Source organism: Ambystoma mexicanum, chromosome 9 (assembly GCF_040938575.1).
Source record: "Ambystoma mexicanum isolate Mex_15411 chromosome 9, UKY_AmexF1_1, whole genome shotgun sequence".
Classification (NCBI taxonomy): domain Eukaryota; kingdom Metazoa; phylum Chordata; class Amphibia; order Caudata; family Ambystomatidae; genus Ambystoma; species Ambystoma mexicanum.
This window is the reverse complement of record NC_090931.1, coordinates 707,628,644-707,639,577: the sequence shown is the minus strand read 5'-3', so window position 1 is coordinate 707,639,577 and position 10,934 is coordinate 707,628,644. Positions and strand designations below refer to the sequence as shown.

Sequence of the window (10,934 nt, the reverse complement as noted above, 5' to 3'; positions counted from 1 at the left end):
TACAGACATATTTATGCTATGGTATTGCCAGGGTCTGCAACCTTTGACTCTCCAGAAATGTTGGACTACAACTCCCATCAGTCCTAGCGATCTTAGTCAATGATGAGGCATCATGAGTGTAATAGCCCAAAACATCAGCAGAGTCGCGGGTTGCCCATCCCTGTGCTACTGGTACTTCTTTTGGCATTTCCAGTAGACAAGATGAATTCTGTTCACTTGCAGCTTGCTATTGTCATTAGTTCTGCACATTATACAAACTCCTTTTTGGGTCTAGAACAGAGTCTGACACCTCTCCTTGCATTAACACTGTTTGTATTCAGCAGGTCCCAAGAGTTTTCCTAACACTTTTCAGCAACTGGCTATAGTGGAGGGGTAGCCCCATTTCTATAAGGGATACTAAATCATATTAGATGTCAATATCATAAATACATTTGTTCTAATGGCATGAGAAATTGTGGGGATACAATAGTACATACAATACTTTGAGGTTGTAAAGTACATAAAAAGAAAAGGATTAAGGTAGTTTGTCATGCTCATTCAGCCGTGGGATTAAGTGAGTATTATGGGGCCACGTTTGCAGTTTCTATGGAAAATCTGTCGTCTCCGGTGCTCCCCTGATAATGACCTCATTGGCAGCCCCCTAGAATAGTTCTTACCTATTTAGCACAGTTCGCACAGATTTCTTTTAAACTATTCAAAGTGAAAAACTGTTTTATCTGGAATCATTTGCAGTGTGGTAGAGGGTACAGGGCAGCGTATGTCCGAAATATGCCATTGTAATGCAATGTTTCAACATTGAACTCTTTTTTATACAAAAGTGTCTTTTGCAATGTACTACATCTACTGTTCATCCCTATATTACAGGACTGGAATTTGGAAGAGTAAATTGAAGATTGAATTCTGCAAGAATATTCGTGTGAGGGGAGGAGCCGGATCCTGATAACTGATATCATTAAACCTACTAAGGAAAAGAATAGGTCAACAGGGAACATGTTATTAAATCTACCCAACATTATTTATTGCAATGTAAGAGAAAACATGTCTGACTCATAATTTATATGTATTGAAATACCAAATAGTGGAAAGCAGCAACGGTTTTCAACACTTCATCCTCTCAAAGTTGAAATGGAATTATGTCCAGTATCTTGTGAGCTGGGACAGGGGAGACAATGAAACTCTGAAACCAATATATTTGATCTAGGTTTTATTGAGAGATGTTAATGATATTCAAAACATATGAATTTGCATTGTTTTAGAAAAATCCCATTCGTCTGAATGAGCCAATCCTGGGGCTCATGGCTCCCCAGTCACTGTATCTCCTGTACTCTCCGGGTCTCAGGTAGTACTGACGTCCTATGTAGTTGGGCTCCTCATAGAAGATCCAGTGGCCCTCAAACACATTGCAGGAGTGGATGTCATTGAAGTGGAACCTGTCGTAAACATTGGGACAGTCATCTGTGAAGTCCATCATCTGTCCCCCGAAATCGCTTCTCTCGTACAGCCGGATCCTGAAGGTGCCACGATACTGGGATAATGAAACAAAAGCAATGTGTGGATGAGCAAAGCATATGTGTAGTTTCAAACAATAGAAAGGCTGGAAAAACATATCAATCCAACTTTCGTTATACAGGCAATACATAGTTTCTATTCATGTTTTAAATGGGACACAATATTGAACTCCATTAAATAATTCCATCAGATGTATTTTTTAGAAATGTACAGTAGCTACACTATATTCAATGCCAATAATACCTGAGTAAAAAGAGGGGCAGTAGACCTTCAGACCTACCTTTTATTAAAAACATCTTCATAATGCGCACAAACATCTATTTGTGACAAATAGGATGCAAAAAGGTCCTCAAAGTGTACTTTAAAATGTCTATAAACAGTTAATTTCTGAGTATTTAAATTCACGTTTTTGAAGAAGGGGTGACAAATGACTAGCATTATTGTGATATCCAGTTCCTAATTAGTATTATCGCAGTGTCTCTGTGGTCAAGAAGAGGATATATAAGGCATTAATGGCAGAGTTCAGTATTGTACAGACAGGACCATCACGTATCCATAAACATGTACAGCCCATTTATCACAATGTGATTAGCAATAGCCACTATCACACTTAGCTCTAGTGCTGGGAAATAAATGAGACGGCAGTGCTCTATTGGTAGGAAGCAATCCTATTTGCAGATATGAGCCCTTCTTTGGAGTGAAATGATGACAAATCCTGGGTTTTTGTTATAATCATTTATTTGAAAAATGTATGCTAGATATGATGTGCAATGAACAGCCTTCATCATCTATGTAGATAACATATCATTGTGTGTTCATGTTGGATGCAAGAGTGCCCTCTTGTTATTTGACCCATGGACATGTCTTAATTGGAAGTAATAGTAATAAATACAGGATTAGAAGGGAAAATGTTTAAATAATGCAATTCAAGATGTCCTAAAACCAACAATGCGGGCCCCATTATATGGGATAGAGTTGCCAAACAGGCCCTGATGATGGGATGTATGTCACCATGAGATGAGACAGGAAACCATTGGACATGGTATTTTCTGAACCCCAACACTCCAGGATAGTATTAATAGCCAATGCAGGGTACTTACGTGGCCAGTGATACCATGTTAGGCCATCATATGCTTTCTCCAGCCAGTTCCTCACTGCAGAATGAGTTGTATTTGTGTATATTATGTAGCCTTAAAGCACCACCTAAAAGCCCAAACTATTGCATTTGAGAACAGCTTGGTGGGAAATGGTATATGGGAAGGGACACAAATCTTGGAGGTGTTGTTTGGTTGTTTAACCACCCATTGACTCCCCATGGCCATGCACATCGCAATGGCTATTCCCACCCACTTCCGGCCCATCCCCGCCTAAAACACATCCTCCTGTCTCATGAGCTTGCTTTATCAGGCTTTCAAATCATACTTTTTGCTCAAAGTGCCTGCAAGTGTTATTTCAAAGCAGTCTTCTAATAGTTCATGAATGGCTTAATTTGAGCTATAAATAAGCTATTGGCATTATAAAAGTCCATCAACTAAATGTACCTCCAGACACTTAATTTATAAGCAGTGCACACTGATGTTCTATTAAAGAGAAGCATTTTGAAAGCCAGCAGTTCTGTCCTGTGTATAGGTATTACATGCATTTGCCAGGCACTGCTGTTATGTGAGCAGTACCTGCACTATTTTACAGCTACTACAATTTAAGGCTAATTGGTACAATTAAGGCAATGCTTGGCAAATACAGATCGTATGCTCACACAAACTCCAACTCTGTTGGCGTTGCCAAAGCTTGTTTATATAATGATATTGATTTTCTGGGATATTCCTTCTTTCTAAAGTTTTGTAAAGTATTTAGGAAGTTGGTCTTATGCTGATTGTGCCGTATGGGTCGGTGGTTTCCCTGAATAATCTATACATGTTTTGTTGTTGTTTGTAATGTTGTACAATCAAGGTATGGACTAATTTGCACACAATGATCTTTGGAAACACTCATTTTTATTTGGGTAATTTTATATAACTATAGACATATCAGATTTACTTGGGGTATGTTTTGGATTTTTTGCATGACTGCATTTCTGTATATATTCTCAATACTTAAGTTGATATTGTTTTCAAAACCAGGGGCAGCAGTAATGAGCAAAACTCGTACTTCCACAGACATAAAATAATAGATTTGCAGGGCACGTGTACCCTTCCCTGATGAAGCAGTCCAGTGTGTAATGGGATTAATATTAGTTTTTCTTATAAGAGATTCCTGTTAAGTATGTTTTCATACAGTCCCTCCTGTGATAGAAGTGACATTCATAGTGTCAAATTGCTTGAGAGGGAGAGGTCATATTGAGAGTAGCAACTCTGTAGGTGCAGTAGTGCACCTTGCTGCCATCTAATACACTTCCAGAGGGACAGAATATATGCATGGAAGGAACATTTTATTAAAAGTGACACCGGAAAATGAAAATGGCAGAAAACCAGTCATCTCAATGATGTGAAAATGCAGGACCTACCTCTGGGATCATGCGGCAGGAGCGGATGGAGTCATTGTAGCCCATCCATCTCTGGTAATCGGGGTACTCTCCCCTCCTCAGGTAGTACTGGTTCCCCCTGTAGTTGGGGTGCTCATAGAGCATCCAGTTTCCACTTTCCACTCTGAGTGAGTTGCATCGGTTGAAGTAGGAGTGCAGGTCCGCGGAGTCAGAGCTGCACTCATAGGAGCGGCCCCCGAAGTTCCTGTCCTCGTAGAAGATGATCTGTTGAGAGGGACGTTTACAATCAGTGCATCATTTACAGCTCAGTGGGCTACATTACATACTTAGGGACTCCCATGTACAGGCAACACATATTCTTAGAGACTCCCGTCTTGCCACAAAGCTTTCAATATAGGTTTCTCACTTTATGGTTCCCTTATTTTTAAGATCTATTGCCCACTGTTGTGCGTAAAATGTGCATTTACAAACCCTCTTTTGTGGGTTTATTTGCAAATCTTAGAAAATGGAAGCAGCCCCCTCGCCCTACTTATCAGCTGCGACTTTCATAGTTTCACTGCTTCTATGTCTGTATCTGTTTGTCAAAGCAAAGTGATCTGTTGGAATATCGAAACGGAGAAGGGCTTTTTATACAACGGCATCGAAGTTCCAAGGGTGCCAGAGACACAAGAGGGTGCTTACCTGCTACTATGCGAGTCCTCAGAATTACAAAGTTATAAACACATTGATATCGAAGCTGAATATATCAAAAACTATTTGGTTATCTTTCGCCTACCACCACCACACAACCCACTTCCTATTCATTGTTCCTAATCATAGTGAAGAAGTGATCTGTGCAGGGTGGTGCCTATCCTGATCTACCCGCCTCATGGCTCTCCCATCAAATAGATACAAAATCAAGCATTGGATATTCAGACTTCGCAAGTGCTGCCATCATAGCCTCAAGCATGCACATAAGATGCCAGGCATTGCCATCAAATGCCCAGGCACTCACATCATGGACTGGATTACTGTATGTTCGTGCAAGTGCAGGTGCATTTTGCTCATGTGCATGTGCCATCACATTAATGCCAGTTTAAATGAATTGTGCAAATGGACAATTCATTTTGCAGAAATGTATAGTAAGCAAGCCCTTATTTTCTAAAATGTTCAGCAAATTGAAAATACTCAAATCATATGGCAGTTATTTGCGTAAAAGACCATTTAGTTGCATCTCAGTTCCTCTTCTCAGGGGAAAGCAGTGATGCTGCACCCATGGCCGTGCTTCTCTCTGCCATCAGTGGGAGAGGGATGTGGTATCCTTGTTCTTCAACCCTCTGGTTGGCCCCTTTGGCTTCCCAGTCCGGCTACAAGGGCAGCCAGGCCACATGGGCTGGAGGCACAAAGCAATGCGGCAGGAGAGGAGCATGGCACCCACTGGACACAGGTAATGGTTCGGTCCCATAGTCCTGGCCAAAGAACTTCAGAATATGTTCCCTTACCTTTCCCATGTTGGCTGGTGTGTGACAGAGGCTGTGATGACTATCTGCACTCAGACCACCCCCCTTTTATACACACACGCTGCTCTTCCACCACAATCCAACGAAGGGGGCCTGCTGCCGTCTTTTGTTTTTTTAACTGGTAGTCACATGGAGAACGTTCCTCCTTTTGTCTGATTTTATTTTGTGTTTTCACTTGCAGGGGGTTACAGCTCATAACTGCCCTGTGTAGGGGCCCAATGAAGGTTTCTGGAAGCATTCCATCAGCATAAAGAAAGTCAAACAAAATGCTGATTATTTTCCCAAAAGTGAACACGAGGAAATTCTGACAGATCGTGAATGTTTAGACAGAGAGCATGAAGGAAAGAGATGTTCTTTCATGTCTGATTTGACTGTTGAACATGAGAACTGTTACATTGTGTTACAGTCATTGTTACTATGTTAGTTGTGATGCATGTTGTACCATATTACTACACAGAATTTCATAAAAGTGGAGCGGGTAAATTGCTGTTTCAATACTTTTGCACTTTTTTTGTACGCATTTGACTCATTGCTAAATGTATTTTTTCACTCTGAAGTACTTTACGTGCAATAATTACTCGTTTTTTCAACTTCGATTGACTTTTAAATTTATTATGCCTGTTGGCAACACCAACATTTACCATAAGAGAGGGTGTACTGGTGGCTTTCTTTTTCAGCAAATCGAACTTACCACAGTTTAATTAAAACAATGAGTATATTATTTAACGACCAGGAATAATGTGGAGTTGATGTTACATGCCTTTCTCTGTTGGAAACTAATCAGACAAGGGTAGAACGCAGGTGTACAATGGTTAGCAGCTCCCTGTGTTTTCCACTTGACCACATGACCCCCATGATACCAACACTTACCTGGCAGGAACTTTAGAGAAACAAATGGAGAACTCCTGTTGCTAGATGACAGGTTTTGTGTTTATCTGTGATTTTGCAGACATGCTGAATGCAGACTGTGCTAATGCATTTTGGGGTATGCAATACCTACTGAGGCGCAGTGCCACTGTAGCATTTCATATGTCTCTTTTTGGTAGTTTGGATGATTGTTTGGGGAACAGGTCAGTTTTCTGTGTTTTTTCTTTCGTTCTTCAATGTTCCTCCACTCTCAGAGTTTAAGGTAAGATAGGAGTAAGATTGACATGTATGCTAAAGCAGGGGTATTGCTAGGTATGGAAAAGACCCGGGGCTACGCTGTTGTCGGAACTGTTGGGACTGGCGGCTAGCTAGCCTTTTGGTTGTAGCTCCTGAGATTCTATCCGGCGCTACAACCAAAAGTCCAGGGGATATTGCCCTCTTAGCCACCCCCCCAGCAACGCCTCTGTACTTAAGCATCTCAGTGAATAGGGGTTAGACTTAAGCAATAATAATGTGTTCTGCAGGCTTCACCGGCTGATAACGTCCTGGGGTCTACCTTAACGCCGGGCCTTGGTGCCATTACCTGGCTGGTACTGGGGTGACTCATAATAACCACAACACACGTTTAATCAGGAATGCTCAGAGGCCCCCAGAGAGTTCAACACCAGCGGAGAGCGTGCAGTCGTTAAATGAACCTACATCTACACCAATGGCAGTGTTTAATTTGATGAACACGCCCCTCACTGACCCAGAGTTGTTTCTTTTATGAAAAGGGTTGTCGTTTGTACCCAGTCAAATTTCTAATAATATCTGTCTAGAAACAGAGCTGAGACCATGTTTAAACAAGATCAAACAAAAATTATATTTTGATGAAGATAACAATATGTCCATCTCTTCATTCCATGCCAATTCTAACTTCTTCCCTTTCACTAAGGTTAAACTATCCCTTCCCCCTTCGTTCTCCCACAGCTTCCTAATAATCTACTGACCCCTGGCTACGATAGACAATTCTCAAACAACGTCTGCGACGCTATTGCCACCCTCCAACTAAACCATCCCAACCTCACCCTTCTAGGAGATTTCAACATATGGCTCGACATTCCCACAAACCCTATGACACACTCTCTGTTTGATGGCCTAGACGCGATTAACCTCCAACCCCACATAAACGGCCCGAGTCACTATAAAGGACACACTCTTGATGCCATCTTCAGCTCCCAGAACCTAAACCTCTGAATCTTCGCAAATGTTGGAAGAAACTAATAATCCTTCCTGACCTAGCTGACGCACTCCTCCAGTCTCCGCCCCCTACGTGCCTACTGAATAATCAACTAACCCCCGACTCCTTTGACTCATGGCTCAACACCTCACTAATGCAGCTTACACCCTCTTGCAAACCATCAGCCCACCGTGGCCTCTTCCCTAGATGGTTCACACCTGAATTGAAGACCACTAAACAACTATATAAATACCTAGAACACAAATGGCGGAATGACAAAACTCCCCTGAGCAGATCCACCTTGGCCCGGCAACTTCATCAGTACAAGGCCGAAATCCGGAAAGCAAAAAAAAACCATTACAACTCCCGAATCCTAAACTGTAAAAACCCAAGCAAAGAACTTCACAAAATCATCACCGAATTCACCAAACCATCATGCACCACCACCGTCCCGACCCCCTCACAATCACTGGGTGACTCACTCTCTCTCCACTTTTACTCCACAGCTCTCAAAAGAACAAATGCTCTATCCAACAAACTAGCTCTCTTACACCCACCAGGCAACCCACCCTCCATACCGGCCAACACACCGCCTGCAACCACAACCAAACCAACATTCGACTCCTTTAGTCCAATATCAGCCGACCAATTTCTCAAACTTCTCTCTGCCCGCAAACCATCCGGCTCTCCGCTAGACCCTTGCCCGGCCACAACCCTCAAAGAAATGTTCGCTTCTACCTGCGCAGGAGAACACGCAAGAACCATCATAAATGAATCCCTTTCCTCAGGAATCTTTCCCGACTCATTCAAAATGGTTCATGTCAAACCTCTAATAAAGAAACCGTCCCTCGACCCCCTCAAACCCAAAAACTACCGCCCCATCTCTAACACCAGGTTCCTTGCCAAACTCATCGACCAAACCGCTTACTCCCAAATAAATGCCTTTGTCAAAGCCAACAACCTCCTAGACCCCGTTCAATCAGATTTCAGAGCCGACACGGAACTGAAACCAACCTAACCTCAATCTGGGATGACCTTAAAAACACGGCAGACTCTGTGGGATGCACCGCAATAATCCTTCTTGACCTATCCGCCGCCTTCGACACAATCTATCACTCAATCCTCCTTGACCGCCTCCACTCCCTAGGAATTCGTGCAACCGCTCTCAAATGGATAGCATCCTTCCTCAAAAATAGAAACCAAATAACCCTACTCTCCATGTATTCCTCCCAAGCCCTACCAGTCGACACGGGAGTTCCACAAGGAGCATGCCTATCAACCCTCCTTTTCAATCTCTACATTACCACCCTCCCACGAATAATTCGTTCACACAACATCCTGTGCTACAACTACGCTGATGACACTCAACTAATTCTGAAACTCCTGAACTCAAAACTGCCGGCCTGACCTCGCTTCTTGCCTCTTCAACATAGAGGTCTGGATGACAACAAACCACCTCTTGCTAAACCCCTCCAAATCCGAAATAATTGTATGTGGCAACACCAAACTTCTTCTACACCCACTACTCTGGCCATCTGACATGGGACACTCACTGACCCCCTCTAATTCAGTAATAAACCTTGGATGCACCATAGACTCTGACCTAACACTCTCGCACCAAGTCAACAACGTCTCAAAGTCCTGCCACTACCACCTTAAAACTCTTAAGCGCATTTTTTCATACCTCTCCTTTCCCATCAGACTCTCCACAGTCCAATCAATTGTCATATCAAGACTGGACTACGCTAACCCCCTCTACCTCGGAGTCCACGCATACCAACTGACTAAACTACAAAGAGCACAAAACGCTGCAGCCAAACTGCTACTAGCGCTCGCCCGAGAGACCACATCTCCCCAGCCCTCAAAACTCTGCACTGGCTTCCGGTCGCCCCAAGGGTGACTTTCAAAACCTTATGCATTTCTCACCGAGCACTACATAAAACCGGACCTCAATATCTTCAAGACAAACTAAAACCCTATCACCCTGCTCGTACTCTAAGATCAAGCTCAGCTGGCTTCCTTGTCATACCAAAAACGAACTCAGTCAGGTTAGGCGGATCGTCATTCTCAGCCTTGGCCCCCACGCTGTGGAACGCACTCCCAACCCACATCCGACTCACTGAAGACCTCACGTCATTCCGCAAATTACTGAAAACTTGGCTCTTCCCCTAAAACCTACCCCGAACTCAATCTAACTCAAACTCGATAACAGCATCTCAAAGACTTTGCCAAATGCTAGATAATAAATAGCAATGCAGCATCATGATCCATGCAAGAAATCAAAAACTAATAACCTCTATTGATTAGCTAAAAGGACAAACAAAATAGAATGAGTAAAAGGATCAAACCTGCGAAGTAGATAAAAAGAATAAGTTGTACGAGGACAGTAAAGTGGCTGAAATTATTGAAATGGACAAATAAATGTAATGTACAAGAGGATCAATGTGGACGTGAGGAATAAAGTGGATAACATTTCAACTAACCCAAACTACTAGATCTTAAATAATAATAAAACAAATAACAATACAACATCAAGATGCAAGCGAGAAATCGAAAACTAATAACCTCTAATGTAAACTAAAAAGGACAAGCAGAATAGAATGAGTAAAGTAGATCAAAGCAGTGAAGCAGATAAAAAGAATAGATTGTACGAAAGCAGTAAAACGGTTGTAATTAATGAAATGAATGAAATAATTGCAGTGGACGAAAGGAACAAAATGGATGAAAGGAATAAAGTGAAGAGGATGGAAAGATGAATACAGGAGACGGATGAGTGCAGAGACAGATGGCATGGATTGTATGAGTGCATGGTACAAATGGAAAGGACAGAATAGACGATTCGAGTACATGAGACGGGTGCAGTGCCTGGGACAGATGGAGAGCACGGAACAGATTGAGTGCGTGCGACAAGTGACATGGGCTGAACCGATAATGTAGGATTAATGAACGAAGTGAATGGAGCAGATGAAGTGGGTAGAGCGGATGCGTTCGTAGAGCGGAAGAGTGCGTAGAGCGGAAGAGTGCGTAGAGCGGAAGAGTGCGCAGAGCAGAAGAGTGCGTAGAGCGGATGAGTGCGTAGAGCGGATGAGTGCGTAGAGCGGATGAGTGCGCAGAATGAATGAGGGCATGGAGCGGATGAGAGCACAGAGCAGATAAGAGCGTGGTGCGGATGTAGGTCGTGCTGCGGATATAGGGCAAGAGTGGTTAACAGAGTGGAGCGTATGTAGGGTGTTGAGCAGATTTAGCGGGTTGAGCGGATGTACGGCGTGATGGTGTTGAGCAGATGTAGGGTGTGGAGCAGATCTAGGGTGTGGAGCAGATTTAGGGTATTGAGCAGATTTAGGGTGTTGAGCAGATT

At 42.8% G+C, this 10,934-nt stretch overlaps 1 protein-coding gene across 1 annotated transcript; it reads right to left on the bottom strand.

The window, feature by feature from the left end:
• Window positions 1-1,220: 1,220 nt before the first annotated feature.
• LOC138489714 (gamma-crystallin-1-like) lies at window positions 1,221-5,481 on the bottom strand. The gene is made up of 3 exons (XM_069617358.1): window positions 5,473-5,481; window positions 4,013-4,255; window positions 1,221-1,525 (listed from the first exon to the last, which is right to left on the bottom strand). The coding sequence occupies exons 1-3, from the start codon at window positions 5,479-5,481 to the stop codon at window positions 1,253-1,255; spliced, it is 525 nt and encodes a 174-aa protein (XP_069473459.1). The 3' UTR covers window positions 1,221-1,252.
• Between the last annotated feature and the right edge of the window lie 5,453 nt (window positions 5,482-10,934).